Source organism: Trachymyrmex septentrionalis, unplaced genomic scaffold (assembly GCF_001594115.1).
Source record: "Trachymyrmex septentrionalis isolate Tsep2-gDNA-1 unplaced genomic scaffold, Tsep1.0 scaffold97, whole genome shotgun sequence".
NCBI lineage: Eukaryota > Metazoa > Arthropoda > Insecta > Hymenoptera > Formicidae > Trachymyrmex > Trachymyrmex septentrionalis.
Window position 1 is genome coordinate 927,902 of NW_017306160.1, and position 22,474 is coordinate 950,375.

Here is a 22,474-nt window from a genome sequence, read left to right on the forward strand (position 1 = left end):
ACTTACCTAATTACAGAAAGATTGTTAAATTTTTCTTTCCACTCGATAACAACATTTGTTTTTCGTTTTTTTTTCAAATTAAATATTAAATTAATAATAAAAATTATAAACAGTTTTTCTAACGTGTCATGGAATATTATTATCGAAAATTGCAAAAAAAAAAGACAGAAATAATTCAAAATTTCTTTTATTTAACTTTTTTAAAACATATACTTTTTTTTTATTTTATGAAAATAATAACGGCCAAATAATACAAGCTGTGGAATAAAGCGTAATCTAGCGTTTCAAGGATGAATGGACATCAACTGCTGCATCTTGCCTTTAGAGCAAATCTTATTTATCGTCGATAAAAAAAAAGTCTCTTAGCGAAGTCTTTTTCGAACAAATTTTCGAACTGTTTTAATGGAAAACGTAAGTCAGATGCATTTTATCGCACTTATCTTATATTTTTACAAAATTTATAATTTATTTACAAGAAATTTAATAAATACCTTTATCTCGAAGTATGCATTAGCAGAGCGCAGCACAAGTCAATATAGAGCGAGCATTAAAGAAATGCCATGTTGCAGTTCACTCTTATAATCGTAAAAATTAAAATACGCCATAAATCTAAATATTCGCTAGTTTTGAAATTATTTATAATTAGTACAAACAGAACATAATCTTAACTTTTATTTATATTCTTATGATCTTTATTTTGATCATAATTGTTTACCAATGGAATAAATAATAAAATTATATAATTTATAAAAACTAAATATGTATTTAATATTTTTACTAATCATTAAAAGATAGCCTGTCTTACAAAAGTGTCCATATTTTTCTTAAAAAGTAGACTTTCTAAATTCATTTTTTTTCTTTTGTGCCTTTGGATTAACAATTATTATACATATAATTATTCAAGAAAGATGTAGTATTGTTTCTTCTATTTTATATTTTATTTGTGTTAGCTTTACTTGTTAAAATCGTGTAATATATCAAATCAAAATTTATCAGATATTATTAAATTAATATTTTATTAAAGGAATATAAGGCAAAGGAAAATCGATAGGTGACATTATCGCTTAGGTAATCAACTTGAAGTGTAATATTTTAATAGTAATCATAATGAAGTTACAGGATGCCTTTATACAATATGTATAGATAGACAGCGTCATAATATAGTTTTCCTTAAGTAATTCGTTCAATATATTTATGCTTAATCATTTTATAAGTTTATTATCGTCTATAATGAAAGTGAGAGTGAAAGAGAGAAAGAGAGAGAGATAGAGAGAAAGATAGAAACAGAGATATGTAGAACGTGTATTCGTAAAACCTTTATGTGAAAAAACAAGCCTCAACTTGGTGATTACAAACGAACGATATATTCTTTGTCTCATTTTTTATTAATCGCGAGCGTACTTGGTACACATGTATACGCGTATACTATGCTTATCTCTCGTCATTATTAATTTCCTCGCTTCATCGATGACACGTTAGAAACACGTATTTTAATATTTCTACTAGATGAGTGGAACGCGAGGAACGTTCGTTAACTTACATGACTCTTCCGTCTTGCCTATCCGCAAGAAAAAATCGCTCTAGAATCGTATTTATATATTAATAAAAATCGCGTTGAAACTTCTTTCTTTTATCTTTACAAATGTTATATCACCTAATTGTGGAAATTTGTACAGTTTTTTTTTGTTTATAAGGATTTTGTTGCCTCCTAATTATTTAATTATACACACTGTCGCGCATGCGCGTAGTAAATGATTACACGCGTTAATTAAGTTAATTTCTTCTCCTCGTCGCTTTGGCTTCGCGGACTAACATACATTATTTTTGATACACGAACACGATGCGAAAATGTATTAAATTTCGCAGATTCTAGGTCTCACAGCTAGATCCTGCATTCAGCAGATGGAATTATTTTCCTATAATACATCATTTCAACTATATTCTAACAAAATCCAACAATCTCGGAAAAGTCTTCAAGATTCGAACTGATTCGATCAATTATTTATAATAGGAATTTTTATAATCTAATTTCGAACTCTCGAAGGATGCCCGCGTTGTAAACGCGATGCAACTAACTTGCACTGTTGTTAAAAAATAAATCAATCAAGAATAGCGCGCATATATGTAGGATCTAAAAACATCGGTAATTGGATCGAGAGATGAATATACATCGCAAGCCGTTTAACAGTTCACAGAGCTTCGCAGAGACGCTTCGATCGTTCTCGCTTATGATGTACGATCCCTTTGCCAAGCGACGGTGTAATAATAACGATAAATTAATTTTATAATTATAGCAATAAATAATATTACTGGGATGCGCGCTCCGTCTAATCGTTGCTAAGGACAAAGAGGGGCGGAATTGGGATAACATTGAATTCCGTGCGCGTTTACATTTATAACGAATCTGTAAAAACTGTATAACTAGACTATAGAAGAGCTTGTGGTATGCATGTGTAAGAAGGGGACTAAATGGTCTAATCGTTGATCTTTACAATACGTTTTTCCAGTGCAAACAAATATGAAGTGTAAAAAAGGGATAGCGTAAGAAGGATCTTTGGGGGACTTTTATGTTCGTCGAGTTCTTTACGTTTTTTTTTTTTTTTTTTACAGAGCACCTGTTTTACAAGTATAATGGGATTTACTAAATTTCCTCTCTAAAAAATTCCGGTACGGATATATCAATGTGTAATTATAATTATTACTATAGGTTGTCTTCCATGGATTTACGGTATCGTCACAATACGGATCACGGAGAATAACCCGATTATACTCGAGAATTGTTCATTTGTAGAAGCAAATGGTTGATATTCTGCAAAGTCGAAATACGCGGACCGTTCTAAGCTAAGTAATCTTGCGTTGACGTTATTCCTGAAGAAACACCGTTACAATTCGAGAGTTCTAAGACGAACGTATATCCCACAATAGTTCTGTACATTAATAAAAACGAGTACTCCTTGCTTTTCGAAGCGACCGCATAGATCACCCAGACTGACTTCTGGGCTATGTCGAAATCTCGATCACCGGTTCCGCGGTATTATTATTGAGCATCTCCTGTTTTTCTCTCAGCTTCAGGTCATACTGCGAGGGCGACGGGGATTCCTTGACCTCGATCGGCGACAGTCCGTCTGCCTCCTCTAAAGGAGACACACCCTCCTCGCTGTCCTCGTCTTCGTCATATTCGACCTCCATCTTAGACTCGTTTATCTCGTGCAAGCGACTGGGAATATAGGCCGGATGATGCGGCAATGACCCGTAGCCACTCTCACTGCCGTAAGTGACCTTGCCCATGAAGGACCTGATCTCGTCGAAGTAAGTGTCCTCCCGCTCGTTCTCGTTGCTGCTCCCAGGCGAGTCGGCTACCGATACCACTCCGCTACCGTCGTCAGCCTCGTGCTTTTTCAGATGTCTGTCCAAATTGGTCTGCTGTCCGAAACATCTTTCGCAAAGCGGGCACTTGAACGGTCTTTGCTTGTCATGGATGTTCCTGACGTGTCTCTGCAGATTGCTCGAGATGCTGAAGGATCTCTCGCAGTACTTGCACTTGTACGGTTGCTCACCAGTGTGAGTCCTCAGATGCCTCGTCAAATTGGCCGAGCGAGGAAACACTTTGCCGCAGAATTTACAGGAGTACCGATCTTTCATCTTGCCGTGAACGTGATGATGGTGATGATGATGATGATGATGATGGGGCGCCATCACGGCCTCTTGAAATGGCTTCACACCAGGGAACGCGCTCAGCGGCGGCCGGGCAAGCAGGTCGAATCCTGCTCCTGGCCTAGCGCCGCTGAGCCCGTTCATAAGCGAGCCTAAAAAAGGAAGCCCGCGCGGTGGAGCAAAGGGTGGAAGCGGAGGTATCAGCCTGGATTCCGGGGTAGCTCCGCCTGGAGGTGGCGGTGCGCTAGGAAATCCCGGAAAGGTTCCCGCTGGATTGCGGTACATAGTTTCGAGGAACATCGGATGTATCGGTCTAGGATAAGCCATGTGGGGCGGTGTATTGGTCGGCGGTTGTTCGATTGGCAGGCTAGTCCTCAAGTGCGGGCTACTTCCTTGAACTTCCTTAGTCTCAAGCTCCATCAGCGATGGCGCAGCGGTATCTTCCTCTGGTTTTGGAGGATCGGGAGGTCCGGGCGTTTCCTCCATCGGTATTGGCGCTGGCGACGGTGTGCGGCTTTTTCTATTCGCAACTTTTAAAATGGCATCTTGTTTCTTGGTCTGCACCCTTAGATCCAACGGTTGCTCGGTCGGTTCCTCCTTCGAAGTGCTTTCGATTTCCATTTTTCGTTCGTTGCCTCTAGCCGCTTCTTTTCTCTTCGATAGATCGTCGTCACTCTCCGGCGTCGGTTGAACCGGTGGTCTAGCCGGAGATGGCCTAAACGTAGAAGTGGCCTCCTCCGCCGTGGAAGGGGAGACCTTATTGTGTTGCGATAATATTCTCGGAGGAGTAAAACGTTCCTTCTTGGGACTGTCGCTTCTCTTCTCGGCCTCTTCGATTTTCGGCGGGAAAAGTAGAGGTGTGTTCAGAAAATTCGGAGCATTCGGAAAAATTCCTGGATAAGGACCCATTAGACTAGGTGGATAAAAAGGCAAACCACCTGGTAAGCTCACGGGAGGCCGTGGATACACCAGAAAGGGGCTCGTCGCTGGCGTCGGTAATTGAGGCATCGCTCCAGGTGGACCGGTTGGAGTCGTCGAGTCGCAAAATCGCTTATGTTTCGATAATGATGTTACCGTGCTGAAGGACTGCCCGCATTTACCGCACTTGATCTGCATGCGACAGTCGGCATGCATACGCTTGTGCCGGCATAAATTGGAAAATTGCGTGTACGCCTTAAAACAGACCTCGCACTGGAAGGGTTTCACGCTGCTGTGGATGTGGGTGTGCTGCTTCAGGCCGGAACTAGTCGCAAAGGTCTTGCCACACTCCGTGCAGGCGTGACTCCTCGCTCCCACGTGATGCGTTCTTATATGACGTTGTAGGTTTGATGGGTCCGTGAAGACCTGCCGAACGTTCGACTTTTAGCGATACTAGAAGATGCTACTAGATCGAAAAATATTGTCTGGTTTCGACGGATAGAGCACGAATTTGAAGCTTACCTTCGGACAATTCTCGCAAGGATAGTTCCTAAGATCACCGTGAACGATAGCACGATGTCGCACCAGGAGCGGCCGCCAAGCGTAAGCACGGGGACAGCTGTCGCAACGGTGCTGTTCCGCTGGATATCTATGACAAGTCACCAGATGGCTATCCAATCTGAAAATAACAGATGCAAACATTTCATTCCACTGCGTTATAAAGAGCGAAATATTTAGAAAAGATAAGAACTGAAAATCGTTTATGATCTATATATTATTTATGTATATTATTTGAAGGAAGCTACTAGTATTTTCCTTTATTTTTTCAGAAATTCATTTGGATTAAATATTCGATGGAACGGCGATAATTGTCACTGCCATATGAAAATATCTTTGGGCATTATTCTCTATACCTCGTCAGCGAAGTTTAATGCTATTTAATCAAAGCACCACATCGGGCAAGCAGGATGTAATACAGTAACCAACCTGCACCGACAAAGATTGTGTCGAGCGCAGTCTTGGATGATGACTAAGTGACTTCGACTGCACAGTAGTGAGTCGGCTCTACAATAACGGTCGCACACCCATGAAGAAGAGGGCGGACGTCGCGCACGAACACACGCCGTCACGAAGAAAAGCCGTTCTAAGGGGATTGTCACAGGGTAGGCACACGGATTATCATCACATGGGATGGTGTGCCACAGCATTGATTTTACACCCCCGAACACACGCACCGTGTGAAACTCATTCGTGATGAGATAGTGCCTTCATGGTGCCACGACGGTGTGCTGCGCTAGATGAGCTACGAGCACGCGACGCCTTCGATGATGCATAAGGGGGTGGCTCTAGCGCGTCTGATTACGAATCCCAGTGAAGGGTTTAACGCCCCACAACAGGTGAATCTGCCGCGTCAGGGAATGCGGTTTAATGTCGACTGAGAGAACAAAAACTAGATGTGAAAATATCGTTGTAGAAACAAAAACGAGAATTTCATTCAACATTTTAATTTGTCTATTTGATTTATGTTTAATAATGTAAATTATTTTTACTAATTACAAAAGAAATGATAGGTGTATATGTATATCGATTATTTGATAAGATAAATACGATTGATTGTAAATAAAAGATAATAAGAGTGTTGAACAAAGAGCGATACAAACTCATTATAGAAAAGAGCTAAGACGAGAGAAAAGAACAATATATTATTTCAGTCATAACGCATTCTTAAAAAATTGAACTTGTTGCAATTAACAAGATGTCAGTAAAAATTCATTCGTAAGAAAAAACGCTCAATTAAACATATATTAGATACAAAATACTAATATTCAAATAAAATGCATAATATTCGATAGAGTTTGTAATTAATAAAATATAAAGTATTTAGTGACAAAATTACAATCTCTACTTATATCAAAAAAAATCGTAAAAATTTGAATGTATTTAAATAATCTATTAAACATATGCATTTAACATTATTTTCTCTAACTTTATGCTAATTATTTTATAATTAAAGACAATGACGTGGCTCCAAGACAGAAAGAAGGCTGACTAAGCATCATTTTCAATCGCCCAAGAAGTCTCAAAATGCTCAGGTCTCCAAAGAGCACTCTTGAAGCCGCTTGCGTGACAAAAGGCTTTCGCGAACGCGAATTACTAACCCGAGATTTGAAGGCGATTACGTGGCACCCACTCTCTGGATTCCATCAATTAATTAATAATTGACGATGAAAATCGACGGACGCGGCGAGCGCTTTAATGTCGGTCGAGCTGTTATCTTTCGATTTCGATCCGGCGTGTCGCTTTACTGAGCACATAATCGTCGCTCATCTGATTTGAAAAGCATATAATGATGTTCCATGAATCCTTGATGAGTCGCGCTTTGTGTATTGTCACGCCAATGATAATAATCTTTGAATAATGCATGGAAATATGATAATAAAGGAGTTCCATGATTATAGAATTTTTACAGGATACGTGCAACTGTACGATAAATAAAAACAATTGCTCCATATTCAATTTAATAAAATTACAATCCTACAAAACCTATCAAAAAATCATAAAGATTTGAATGTATTTAAATAATGTATGAAATAATGTATGAAATAACATAAGCATTAAACTAGCGTAAAATTGGCATAAATATATTAATAAATAAATATAAATATAAATATAATAGTTAATGAATAATAAAAGAGACTAATAAGACAAATTGGTTCTACGTACTAATATATATTAAAAACAAAATATATATAATATATAAATTAAAATCAAAATCAAGTTATAATATGAAACGTTTCGACCTGTAATAAAGTCATCCTTCAGTGCACTGAGGAAATTAAAAACAGTAATATAAGAATGTAGTAATGTTGAACAAATAGATACAAACGCAAATTTTAATTATTGCGCGTGTACGATAGTGTTTCCGAGATATTATCTAAATGTGAAATAACATGATGATTACACATATAATATCCATTTTTATTTTAATTTTTATATCCTGTTTTCATACACATAAAACCAATTCAAGCCAGAAACCAATTCAGCTCATCAACCCTCTTCTCTTTGAAAATTAGAAATTATTCTTCTATTTTTTAAATATTATTATGTTATTATTAAAGCGCGATCTTTCTCTCTATGTGGAATGAAAAAAACAGATTGTTTTGAATCTCTCATAAATAATTACTCTAATAATAAATAACTTTTTTTTTTAATGTTTAGATACGCTTTACGTTTCTCGTGTTTGTAGTTCTCTAATGTACCTCTTTGAGATTCAAACAAAAAATAATCTTTGCTTATATTTTCTAATTTATTTAAAGAAACAAAACAATCATAACGTAAGAGAACTTACAATTCGATATCTTGGAACGGCTTGTCACAGACAGTGCATCTCGTTTCTCCTTCCTCTTCGTCTTCTTTGTCCTCATCAACAGTTCCACTATGCTGAGAGGCTGTAAATGACGAATACGATAATATATAATAGATTACAAGTGTTTTTGACACGTCAGTGATAGCGTGAGTAAAATTTAATTTCTCGCAATTTTCTCGCAATTTGTATATGTGTACGTGTGAGTAGTTGTGTAGCTCTGTAAATTACACCCCTTGCAAACGATGATACGTGACGAATTGTGTGGGCGAATTACATGATCCAGAACCGCGCGAGCGCCACAGAAGTGGCGTGACAAGTGGCCTCGTGGATTGTTTCTGAATTATTAAATTAAAGCGGTAATATTGCCTGATCTGTATAACGAAGACATCGATGTTCTGTGGAATTCGACGATGATTTAACTAGTTTTGAAATAGTAGAAATAATTTCCGACAAATTCACAAAGTTAATGCCAAACTACTCAATTAGTATTACAATATTTACGTAATTATATGCTTTTGATGCTGTTAAATAATTTTCGTATACAAATTTGCGCTAATATTGATTCATTTTTATTAATTAATTTGATACGAAATTAGTTTAAACGCGCGTGACTTTGAATTACATTTATTCTCGGAATTCAGGTAATCAAAATCTCATATCGCTTTTTCATTATAAATTAATTTAAAACATACGACAATTTCTAATAGTTGTTTCAATAAAATAAATAAAATAATTTATTAAATAAAAATAGGTATTATTTTATTAAAATATTTACCATCCAGTTAATGATCTCTCTACAAAATGTTGATCAATATTTATCGTCTATAATACGCTTATAAAATCAAATATATTTGATTATAATGCAGTTCAAGTTATTTCACTACACTGTCACTTTTTTCTTTTTAACAAGTACGATCCGACACACAAGCGATCGCGAAGACAATAGACACAATGATGTTTTCGTTAGTTGGCGGTACACCGTTCAGTAACTGCAAACGCAAACGGGGGTGTCTAGAATCGCTTGCTATTGGTACAAGCGACGTTGGAAACCAGCCAATCACAGGTAAGCCCCGACAGCCCCCCAGCGGCATTTCACCCCCGAATATCAGAGCGCAACGGCAGGTAAAATCAGAAACCCGTGAAGGAGACAAAGTGAGATTATCAATGATTGAAACACGCAACTAACATGAGTGCTAACAAAATACGATGCATAAAGTATACTAATTAATTTTTATGTAAAAATTTACTTATCTTACGTTGATTATTTGTTTATGTACAAATATTTAAAAATATCAAAGTAGATGTAAATAATAATAACCAAAGGAATTGAAGTAGAAATAAAGTAGGTTGTGAAATTATAAAAATTAAAAATCATTTTGAAAAATCATTTTAATCCTTATATCACGAAATAAGTGAGATTCCGCTCAAATTTGAACGATATCCGACCTCCAACGGTTATTTAAATCTGCCGCTACACTTGTTCCGACCATATGGTCAAGTGATGGCCCCCAACGGACCTTCATGGGAACCGGGCACAACCCCCGTACCACCAACTACGCCCAACGCCATGTTAACCCCCCTTAGTACGTTAATCGCTTCTCTCTTCACGACTAATTCGTAGCGGCACGCTGTGAATTTAGACAATGAAAGATGCGGTCGACCTCCGTTACCCTCCAGACACCGTTGTTTGAAGTGAAACGCAATATTGTGAGAAAACGATTCGAATAAAAAACAAATTAATCTAACCAACAAATAAGAATATAATCAAGAAATCGGTATAAAAGAATGTTCAAATATGATAATATAATTTAAAAAATGTTGATTTAAATACAATAAAAAGAACATAAAAAAAATACGGAATTAATCTTAAAAATAATTTTTTAATATATGTATTGTACAAAATTTTTTTTTATGCAATTAGCACTATAAAATTTTCACATGATGAATAATTTATACATAAAGATAATATAAATAAGAACTCTTTACATCAATTAACATGTAAAAATAAATTATAAATACAATATAATAAACATAATTATTTTTTTCTTAATATTTTTGTAATAAGAATTTTTTATAAAGATCTGAAAAGAAGATCGTAATTACAATAAATATATTGCATATTCATATCAAATCAGTTTTTCTAAAATTTATAAAGACGGTTAAAAGTATTATGTTAATCGCGTAGAAGGAGTAGCAAAGTCACGTTGCGGAAAGTCAACAGGTGGGATCCACTGGTAACACCCCCCGCGGTCGAGTAGTCAGTTGGCAGTTGCATGGGAAAAAGTAACGGAAATCAATGCTCTTGCTGCATCGTGACGTCCACAATTTAAACGGCATTATTAAAATAAATCGATAAATATATCGAAGTAAACCTATTTTATCTATGAGAGAAAGAAAGCGTCGTTTACTTTATTACGCTCTTCTGTTTTTACAAATAAATTTAGTACGAAAATGTATTTTTTTCTTCAATTTTGATATTATAAGCTTTGATGAGACTAAATTGCATTAAATTCTTACAATCACTGCTAAAACGACATAAATCATTTTTTTATGAATATAACCTAAAACGTTTACATATACATATTCCTTTTTCTAAAATATTAATATTAAATAATATAATGTAACTATTCCAAGCAAACTGAAAAAAATCTTCGTTTAGCGATTGACACAATACACGAATTTGCATTTTGCTTTCTTACTATTAAAATAATAAAAGTTTTTCTTTTACGCATCTCTTTTACATTCACACAATGATTCAACTAATAAAAATATATATTTTCTTTGATGAAATAAACAGAAAATCGATATCTGCGTGCATCTTCCAGTAAAAATTTGTCGCACGCGACCGTAGCAATTTGAAATCAAACGTCAAATAAATGTGTCATTAGTCCGATGAATCAGATGGGGTTGTAACATGTCACACGCACCTCCCTATCTCGGAGTATACCACCCCCTCAGAAAAGAGTGTCGCGTGCCCTTTTGTATGCGTATATACCCCTTTTTTCTCATTCTGACCCGTGCCCTTTTTTTCGGTTATCCCTGAGACCTGGTTATGCGCGTGTTAATCGACAATAGTTGGCTATAAATTATCCGCTGCCCTAATAGAGCTGTCGGAAAACACGCCGATGATACAAACGCGTTTCTCGGGCGCAAAAAAAAAAAAGGGAAAATGGTGATAAAAAACAAGCACCGCAGAAAGTCATAAGCACAGTCATAAGTCATCGTAAATGCCCCAATTGCATCTGCCATGTTACCGCAACTCAATTCGTGGTAAAGTCCAAAAATGTCTGGGAAAGGTCATAATGTTGCAGTTAATACAAGTAATCGCAACTACATACAGATATAACATTAAACAGTTATCTTTCTTTCTCTCTCTAACTAGTCAAATACATTACATTATCGTCATCGTATGTTATAATTACTTGCAATATCTTATTTGTTAATTTTCTTTCTTTTTCAATTTGATTAAAGTACAACATTTACAAAATTGATTTAATGTTTCTATATCCTTTATTTTATTAACCTTATTTTTAACAGCAATAAGATTGGAAATAATAAAATATTTTTAATTAGATATATAGTCTCTTCAAGTTTATAAGATAACGTTGAAAAAGAAAAGATTTGTATCTATAAAGGATTAATATTGAAGATGAATTGAACGAGCCACGTGCAAGCGGAATATAAATTTTTTAATGTAAATATCCGATATAGATATATGTATGTACGTCTACGAGATTAAGTTAACATACAACTCCAGCTGAATGCCCCGCTACGCGCACCCCACGTAGGCGTGTTAAAACGATTCCTCGCATCTTTTTCTTTCGCTTTCCCTTGCTCTGCGTCTCTTTCCCCGCGAAAAAAATGATCCGTCCGAGGGAGAAACGCGGCGCAGATGCCCTTCGCAAGGGTTGATACGGAGCCTACGTCGTTTGTTTGACATCATTATTCCTGCTTGCACGCACCAGCTTGTTCTCTGAAGGAGATTTCCTCGTAAAAATGGCTTTACTGGTTTAACGCCAGTACCACTCTTAAGCCATTTAAAGTTGACATTAATCTCTTTTGAATGCATTAATTGTAAAATTACGCGTCCACCGAGATTTGTAAAACCGGAATCATTACATATATGATAACAATAATAATGATAAGTTATACTAATGCTTCTTTCTCAATTTAAAATAAATTAAATAATTGCAAACTTTACGGATAATTTACAATAAATATAAATTGTTGCATAAGTATAAAATTTTCACATTTATTATTGACGAATAATATAATGATTTTACAGAGGATTTATAATATTAATATAAAGTAAAGGAAATATGCTGATGCAATTTCTTCCGCGACCTAATCTGCCCATTATCGTAAAAATAAAGTCTCTAATTTCAAAATTAATTTAGAGAAAGTAACATTATCGGTACGCTCACGACTTAATTACGGCTCTAATTTTCAGCTGTTAAAGCTATCTCATAAAACTGCGTCTCCCTTTTGGAGTCTGTCAGTCGATTTAAGTATAATATATGTAAATTAAGCACGTTTTTTTTTCCTTTAATTTTGTTGTTTGACAAAAACAATCTTGTTACTATTATCTTTTTTTTTATGAAAAAAAAAATATAATTTAGTTTGTTAAATTTTTATATAGATGTTATATATGTATTAATGAATAATAAATGGCAACATACGGTACTATTTTCTTATGCATACGTGTTATTTCTTATTCATCTGCCTGAAAAAATTCAAGCAGAACTCTACATTTTAAGAAACATATTTTATTATATTTTCATCAGAAATATATTACATATTGTAGGCTGTTATTTATTCCAAACTTTATCGAGCTTTTTCTAAAGTTAAATATCGATTTTCTTTTCGATATAATTTACTACGAAAAATGTTTCAGTAATAATAATTTATCTTCACTGGTTTTGTCAAAGAAAAATTTAGTAATAAACCTGTTAATACGAACGGTGTATCTTCCACGCGCAAAGGCGTATTTTACGAACATTTTCTAAAATTATGATGAAAAACTGTAGGCGAATTAACCGTAGACTCTGTAACGGCAGAACTTTGACAATAAGCCCGGTTTTAATTGTTGCGACATCTGGGTGTCGCATATAACCCTCCAGCCCTACCAAGTCATCATCCAGATTTTGACCATCGTGCAGAAGTTACAACCAGATAATTGTCGAGCAGTGAGGCACGTAGACGCTACCCTTCTTCGTAAATATATATCCCGAATATATTAATGATCACAATTGTCCACACAATGAAATCCTACGATTGATCAACTAAATTAAATCGGACGCGATAAAATTAATTTTAAAGTTGACTTAAAAAAGTCAGTTTACGCTTATTATACGTAAATGTGTACATTATGAATTTATGTGCAATTTTATAAACATATTAAATAATAATAATTCTAATTTTAAAAAATTAAAGATAATTTAAAATTTTTATAACTATCCGCGCTGTGATTTTGTTCGTACAGTGACGAACAAGAAAGATGGTTTCGGACAAAAGTCGAAGCGACACGGGGCACGGCGACATGTGACTCGAACACGTCTATCTGCAAATAATCAGCGCTTATTACCGGACGAGGGTTAATACGCAACGGCCGACCAGGTGAATCACGCCAAAGTCAAGGGTGCATGACGAGTAGCTCGTGCACACAACGATCCACGATTTACCCTCTGCCCGCCCCCGATTCGTAGTTTCGGAAAACACCTGCCCCTGCCATTCATTTGCGTTCATACGCGTAATTGTACGCACACGAGCTGCTAACGTGTATCGCGCGATGTGTATCGGCACAGAAAGTCGTAAAGCCATGCCGAAACGATCGTGACGCCGATATCTTGTCGGCCATCTAAATATTATTTTATATCATATTTTCTGTTCTCTTCCACATTTCTTGTAGACATTACTCCTCAAAAATAAAACATGCTGTGCACTGCTTATTTTTTATTGTTTTATTTGTTAATTCAAATTATTTGTTTAACCTTCAAATTTAATTTCTTCGACGTTTCAACGTTTTTTAATAATATTATTTTTAGTAATAATATTATCCAATTTATATATATATAACTGATGATAAAAGTGTGTGTGACAAAACGAAAGTACAAAAATATTATTAAAGTAAATTAACACAATATCTTTCGATATCGTCTAAAATGAAGAATAGATAAGCTTCGACGCTTTATTTGTAGAAAGAAATAAATCTGGAGTTGTTTAGTTGAAATTTTTATGACTTATATATATGCTCACCAGTTTCTCGATCGCTTCTGTCCTCGGTTGTATTCTCGCCCAACATGTCCTGCAGCTGAAGCGGTTCCCGAAGGCCCAGAAGAAGTTCTTCACCCGTTGCAATGTCGCGAACAGCCTCATACACCATCTATCATCAGAATTGTATTTCATAACGCTTAATTCTTAAGTCTTTCAGCAACGTAACAAATATTTCAAAATAATTTCAAAATTCTTCATTTTTATAATGCTAGAAATTATAAATAAAAATTAACTTTGCAAGATTGCAAATTTATTAAGTTCGTAAGTTATGCTAAAATTATTCTTTTTATTTAAATACTGATATATGTATATGTAACATATAATAATTATTATTAAATGTAATTTTTGCGAAATAGTGAATATACAAAGGATTGTCCTACAATTAGTTGCGTGACATTTTAATAAATTTTTCTATTAAATTTTTCTAGAAAAATTGCACTTTTATATCAACGATAAAAAAATCACCAAACATATTGCATAAAAACAATAATATACTGTACAGCAGCATAATTCTTTTCCTATTTAAAACCAAATTAGTGATAATATCGCAGAAAAAAATATGAAGAGAAGAAATCTAAAAATGGTAAATGGTAATATTAATATTGATATTTCAGGCGATTACGCGTGTTTCGATTTTATTAAAGAGAATCCCTTCACACGAGGTACATAATACGAGGTAGGTCTGCATACGATTCTATGAAGTTCGGTAGCGTCGGGAAGCTATGAAACGATCTTTATAGTGTCGTCACAGGGCCCCATGAAGCATCATTACGATGGCGATTTTGCAGGGCACTGATAGAGAATGTCGCGTTCCCCATTCCCACAGCGATTGCGAGAGGGCGTATAGGAAGTCAGAGAAACAACCCCGTGGGGTGACTTAATAACTAAACACCCTGTATACATGTAGCTTACGTCGCGCCCACAACATCGAGAATACCATGTGCCACGGTTCACAGGGAGAGAAAGAGAAAAGGAGCCAAATGGACAGAAGCGTAAGCTCGACCCTAAATTGACACCGTGACCTCCATCATTTCCGTTTATATGTCTATTCGATGGCCAATCATATATGAACATCTTGTTTTTAAAGACGATTAGAAGAAAAATCTGTCTTTTATATTTCTTTTTATTAAAAGATCACTTTAAAATTAAAATCTGTTTAAAAACTTACAAAGATTAACTTTATTATTACACAAATTTTGATATTCTCTTGTAAAATAAGTTTTAATAAATATTAAAAAAAAAAATTATTTATTTTCTATTGAACAACAAACATATCATTTTATATCTAAATAGATTCTCTTAAAAACAATTTATATGTATATTACAGGATGACAGATATTTGAAATAGATAGGTGAACACGTAGAAAACAATATAATAATTTTGTAAAGTACTAATAAGCTTTTTAACAATCAATGGCATATGTGCAATAAATTGGAATTCTGTTTAGTGTGTAATTATTGTTTCCTGTTAACTGCAACTGTCGATCGGATGTCAGTTGCGTATAAAAGTTAAACAGAGGGTGAATCAGAGAGTGGCTGCCAAGTGTCTAAAAGGGAGTTATTCTGTTTATAATCATAGCAATTCTAATCTATTCGTAATATTGTTAAAATTATGGCCAATATCAAATACTGTGAAGATTATATGAAGATTAAAAAAAAATCTTCTTGCATTTTATTTAAATAAAATAAGTTAATTTGGTATGTAACACGTACTTATTGTAGTATCCTTTAAATTGTCAGTAACTGCAAATATTTCTAGCATTCAATTAATACAATTTTAATGCGGAATAATTACTTGTGCATGCGAGAAGCAAAGAAGTAAAGAATTTCTTTCTATACTCGTGTACAAGGTACTCGAATCGAAGCTGAAGATGGCAGATGTCGATTAATGATACCAATAATTCACTCCTCTGCAAAATTATCTTATTGCTAATCTGTACGCGTTTTTGCATCGCTGTACAGTGGGTTACGAAACAAGCAAATATAGATTTGAATTATTAACGTTGTCTATTTTTGCCAGTCTAGCCAATAATTTGTAAGTTTTTTCTTGTTTTTAATTTTTATGATATATCTAAATTAGGGAGTTAACAATACCGCACAAGAAAGGATATGTTCACTTGTCGTACTTTTAATATTGGTATATAATACATTGGAAATATTACATTGCTGATATTCGAGCTTTCAATTATGCTACATTCACCATTATTGAATTGTTCTTACCTGGCCGCCAATGAGTACGTGACGCATGTTCACTGCGTGTGAGCTAGCAGTACTTCGTATATATTTCAGCCAATTGTTTGTTTCGTGAGATGCATCCAACCAGCCTCTTACTCCACTGCCCGCTATGCGAACCTAAAACACCCGTAAACATTGCATCACAAAATTTTCCTAGCTGATAAGAAAAAATTGCGTTTATATTGTGAATACGAAAAAAATAAATTTCAACCTTTAAATAAATTTTCCCGCATTCTTTGTTAAAATAAAATTAATTAGTTCGATTTCTACGCTAGTACGTACAATTTTATTGTAAATATCTAAAGTCAATAAATAAAATTATTTTTTGGACTGGATCGGTGCACGTGCGCGAAACGACACGTAAGTACTGTACATTTTTGGCGGTGAGAAACCGCAATGTTTTTGGACTCGGAACATTGCGTTTAACGGGCTGTCGCTCACGGATATCATCCTCTCATCGTTCTTGCATCTGTCCTGACTTTCCGTTCCAGCATCCACAAAACGTCCCTACTTTTAGGGTGAGACAAGTGATTTTTTTCAATTGTCCAGCGCGCAACTTCGACGCCCCGCGACGCTTGGCCGGCCAAGCGTCTCACCCCGATGCGTCGCCGTCGTTCCTGGACACCCCATTTGCCAACGGGAAGCTACGAATATTCTCCTCGTCACCCTCACCTCGTGTGGTAAAACACATTTTGCATTTCTATCACGAACCCGTTGTCTTCATCATTTACGAAAATATTTTGATCATTAAGTTGTATTAATCGCCAGGTGTAATTTTTTGGGAATAATATCATTGTACAAAATAAAAGTCGTTAAATAAATAAAAAAACACTTTAAAAATAAAATACAACTAATTACATTGCATTAATTACGATACTCGCCGGATTTTAAACAATGACAAATATATAACTTCTACTTATTAATTATTATACATATTATTGTAAAAATAGTTAAAAACTTATTAAATTAAAAATTTATTTAGAAAACAAAGTATTAATTAAATTTACAAATTTAAATTTATAAAAATAGCTAATTATTGTACTTTTCTCTGTGAATGCACAATTTATGAAGGTTTAGTACAAAAAAAATATTTTCTTTTTATATCTTGGTATTATTCTCTTAATTCATACAGATTGAATTTTTTCGGTCAAAAGTTGAGATATAAATGAATTCTTCATAGTACAGAAAAATGTAATTTTTATGGCAAGCAAAATCTACATTATTAGTGATACGATGGAGACAGTTCTGAATTTTGTTCTTGCAATTTAACAAATGTATTAGGATCTCATATATCTTTTTGCAATATGAGTTGACCCGTAGGCTTACACCACCTGCTGGTCTTAAGTACAACTAATATGCGTCCACAAAAATCAATAAATCTCACAGGTGGATAAGGATTGGTTCTGCAGGTAAATAATCCCGGTTAGAGACGTCTTTTTAAATGACAGAAATTTCTTCACTGGAAACTTTAAGAACTGCAGTTTATAAATAATCCTACCAGATTTCAAAAACATCAGAGAAAGACATTTGGTTCACTTTGACACTTCCTTTTCTTCCCATACCGTCGCTCTTTTCCGATCCATAGTTAAATCTCCATCTTCTTATTCTTTTGTGATTCTTTCATCTCATTTCTAATCTCTAGTTAAAATCCATAGAACTCAAAGTGCACTTCCGCTGCTATTTTTGTGTACGCGCCTCAATTAATATATGTATGTACATATTTAATTATATTTTACTTTGTGTAAATTGTTTTGTTTGTTATTTTGAATTAAAAAAATTTAAATTTGCAAGTATAAAAGTTCAAAAATTGGAATTAAATTAAGGAATTTAATGTCCAGCTTTCTACATTAATAACATAACAAAATTAATGTATTTAAAATTTTGATAAAAATCGTAAGGATTGAAATAGAAAGAACTTAAGTATATCTATATAAGTATAATAAATCCACATATAAGCACATGAATGGAAATGAATGTATCACTTTCAATATCGCGCCTTGACATATTAGTCCACGTAGTGCAGTTGAAAAACTCATGACAATCTACAACAACCGAATGGGAAACAGAACAGTTTGGTAAAGGACGATGAAAAGGAATCAAAGCGGTACGAATTCTCGATGGTCATAATGGCTACTTTGCTACCGGGGACCATTAACGTGCGTTTTTGGAAGATGGGCACGAACCTGAGCACCACAATAGGATTTTTTACTAGGTTACACGACAGATTAGGATCTGTCCCGAAGTCTCGCCCACGACAATGATGCGCTAACTTGTTCATTGGCGTAGCAGCGCATTTCTTTGCGAAGATTGAAAAATTGCTTATTTACACAAAAACTAATGTCAGAATAACAAATTGCTTATTTACACAAAAACTGATGTCAGAAGATACATAACTGATTACAAGATAACAATTTGAAAACAAATCATCAAAAACGAAACATGTCGCATAAAACGTTGCCATGTATTTTATTACATTTATGCCTATTTCTATCAATTTAGATTAACTTTAATCTTGGTTCATTTTACTTTTCATCTTTTTCTAATTCTTGGAACTAGAAAAAGATAAAGAGTTAATCAAGATTAAAATTAAATTATGATTGATAGAATGGATATTAATCTGAAAAAGTATTTTAGCATAGAGATATATTTAAATCCAAGCACAACACACACAAACAGATATGGATAATAATTTTTTGGCAGTAAGAAATCTTACATTAAATTTCAATGAACGTTAATATCATTAAGTTTCTGTCACTGTTTATAAAGTATACGCTCAAATTACTACGGAAAGTTTTTGACCGCATTTCCGACGTTTGTGAGGAAAATTGAGATGCGGATAGTCAGAAAGAGAGATTCGTCACTGGCTTTAACGACCCAGCGGGAAATAAGTTTCGCCTACTTTGTCGGCATACGCGGACATGTGCTAACAATTCGTAGGACAGATTTGTCTGTCGAATATCTCCCGTAATCGTGCCGCGCTATTCTAGACGGAATAGAAAATTATAAGAAGAGAAATTGTGTCGTCGGCGTCGCACGCACGAAACGTCTTAACAGATCGCGGGTCATAATAAAATCTCTTTATATATAATATTGAAGATCTCGCATTTTCCTACATAAAGTAAATAAAATATTTATTGTACTTTTAATAATAAAATTCATATTGCATCTATAAAATAATTGTATTATTTAATAATAATATTCTGAGTGAAAGATAAAATAATTAAAAAAATTAATAATAAAATTAATAATAAAAATTGATATTTGTAAGTTGATATATTGGCAACTATAAGTTATTACATAAATTTTAAGTCTTTTAAAATATATATATATAGTTTGACAGACAGCGTTTCTACCAATACTATAAAATTCAAATATTCGGCAAGTCGGATTTTCTCGAAACAAGTAGAAGGTATTTGCAAAACTTGATCGCTGAAAGATATTCATGTGTTGACAAAAAGGATCGGGTAAGTAAAGGCCTAAATGGCAACATTGTCCATCAGATCATCTACAGGACGTGCGGTGAAATCCTCCTCGGATAGCTCGGGCTTACAGGATTGTCCCAATACACAAAACATAATATCGCCTGCTCCTCTTTCCTTCTTTTCCTTTGTAATCTCACACCTCCAACAAAGCAAAGGTTTTTTCTACGTCGTTTAGGTTTTACCGAAAGATGTCCTGTGAAAACGAAGCTGCTTGACAAGACACGATTCTCGTTATGAATGGACAGATTCTCGTTCTCAATGGACTCTAAACGGCGACGTACCGCATCCTTGTTGAAACTTCGAACGATCCACCAAAAAACGTAGTAATATCAACCGTCATATCGATATCTATCGTTCAGATTTTCTATAGAAATTTGTATCTGTTCTCTAAATAACTATACAAGATATTTACTACAAAGAATCTTTATTTATAATATTATAAACGTTTGTATTTTTATATTTAAAATATATTGAAATATAATATATTATGAAAAATTATATTATATAATAAAATATCTAAATAATATTTTTTTACTTCATGTATATTTTATTTTTACTAAATTATTAATTGATTAATATAAGTTTTTAATATATGTATATAAAAATGATAACTTAATTTTTTAAGCAAACATAAATTATATAAATTTATATGAATGCATTAATGACAGAAGATTGTAAAAACCTTATATTGTATTGATAAAGACAATAATACATCTCAAAATTAGTAACTTTTCAAAGTATTTTTACAAAATTCTTTCTGAATTGAAACAATATTTTAATTAGGATAGTGAGTATGCATAATTTCACTTTTTTCATATTATTTTTCTAATTATAGTATATTTTTTAAACCGTGTCAAACATAAGTTTTTAAAATTTGAATACCGCAACCATAATTAGGGTTGTGTAAATTTCATGGCATATTAAAGTTAAAGTGTGTTGACTTTTCCTATTTCCATATAAGCATATGTCGACAAATATGACATTTTCTACAAAAATATTTTAGTTTTTAGGGATGATTTCCTTTCATTATTTCAAAAATGCTATTTTTTTACTTGTATCATTTATATCAACGCGTCAATATGATGAAAGCTAGTCTATAGATAAAAGAAAGTATCCTCGACTACAGCAACGGTCAGCGAAAGTTATGAATAACGGATCGATGGTGGATGATAGCTCCATGATGGCCGACGCAAAAATGCTTTTAGCCGACACACTGTATCCTCCCTCTCTTGCGGAGAAAATCCATTCCGCAACTTAGCCGACTGGCGGGATTGTCAACGAATATAGACGATACTTTTTTTATATTTGATAAAGCTATTATTAAAAAGATTATCAAAATTGTGATAAATCGTAAAGTAGCTATAACTTAAAAAAATAATCAGATACTATATTATATATTATCTTTATATTAGAAATTAATTTAATAAATATATCAAAATTAAGTCTGTTAACAAAAAGCGTTAAAAATTGTGCGCTTCATAATTTATTCATAGTGTATAATAGAAAAGTAATCAAACTATAATAAATAAGATTAGAAGAAGCAATAAATTGACATATTACGCCTGAATAAACGGGTTCCTTCCTTTACCGATAACTTCTTCATTTTTAAGATTGTTTATTATTAAAAATATGTCGATACTCAGACGAAATAATTGATTACCGTTATTAATATCGACTTGCCAGGCAATAAACATGAATGCACCGTATGTATCCATCATGGGAGCGAATAAGCGAGATTATGCTCGTGTGACATACAACAATGGCGTATCGAATTTCATTTCTCTATCCCCTTTCCACGAGAGAAGAGGAAAGAGATGAAAGAGCAGGGAAGGGAGAGAGGAAGAAGAGAAGAAGGAGAATCGTGTCTCATAAACATCAACTGCGCCGGAGCGCATTGGCGAATTTCCCAGACTCGTCGACGTCGCTTTCCACTGTTTCGGGAGATTCGTGAAGTAAACGCGACGGGGGTGAGCGAAACGGTCAATTATCATCCCCTAAATAACGGAGCTGTTTACGAGTTTAGGCATCACGTAGCGCCGGCGCGATCCTTACGACCGAGCTAGGCATTAGGCACTGCGACATCTTTGCTTAATTTCCCTCCCAACATTGCGAGGAGCGAGAGAGCGACGAGAAGAGGTCTTAGGAGCCAGCCGCTCTAGTCTTAATTAACGCTTGATTAATCCCAAGGAATCGCCTTCATCCCCCAAGTTCGCGCGAGTCCCCGTATAACGAAATCTCAGATCCAGAGCAATGAAAATTATTATGACGCGCAAACCTTTTGAAGCAGCCTGCGATTATCCCGAACTCTCTCATACGAGATCACGCGGATGACGTGTTAATTGATTTAATGATTCGTTTCCGCATGATTAGAATTCAACGACGTAGCCGCGCTTGCAACCTTTGTCCGCGTTTCATGCGTTTCGTGTGTGAAATTATGTGATTTAGCACGTTTGCACGAATAATTATATTACCCCATTCCTACCAACGACGTCAAGTTGAGTTACGTTTTCAAAAACTGCGGGAACATTTTACAACACACGTCTGC

The 22,474-nt window shown here is 34.4% G+C and overlaps 1 protein-coding gene across 3 annotated transcripts in view; it reads right to left on the reverse strand.

Moving 5' to 3' along the window:
- Positions 1–1,228: 1,228 nt before the first annotated feature.
- LOC108756313 (PR domain zinc finger protein 16-like) overlaps positions 1,229–22,474 on the reverse strand; it is an 84,881-nt gene continuing 63,635 nt past the window's right edge. For 2 of the 3 annotated variants that reach the window (XM_018500038.1, XM_018500037.1), the window contains exons 4-8: positions 16,433–16,564; positions 14,195–14,321; positions 7,922–8,021; positions 5,095–5,251; positions 1,229–5,013 (exon numbers count right to left, since the gene is read on the reverse strand). In XM_018500038.1, coding sequence (XP_018355540.1) covers positions 3,001–5,013; positions 5,095–5,251; positions 7,922–8,021; positions 14,195–14,321; positions 16,433–16,564 — 2,529 coding nt within the window. In that variant the 3' untranslated portion in view covers positions 1,229–3,000. The remainder of the gene's footprint in view (positions 5,014–5,094; positions 5,252–7,921; positions 8,022–14,194; positions 14,322–16,432; positions 16,565–22,474) is intronic. The other variant, XM_018500039.1, reaches the window with a different exon arrangement.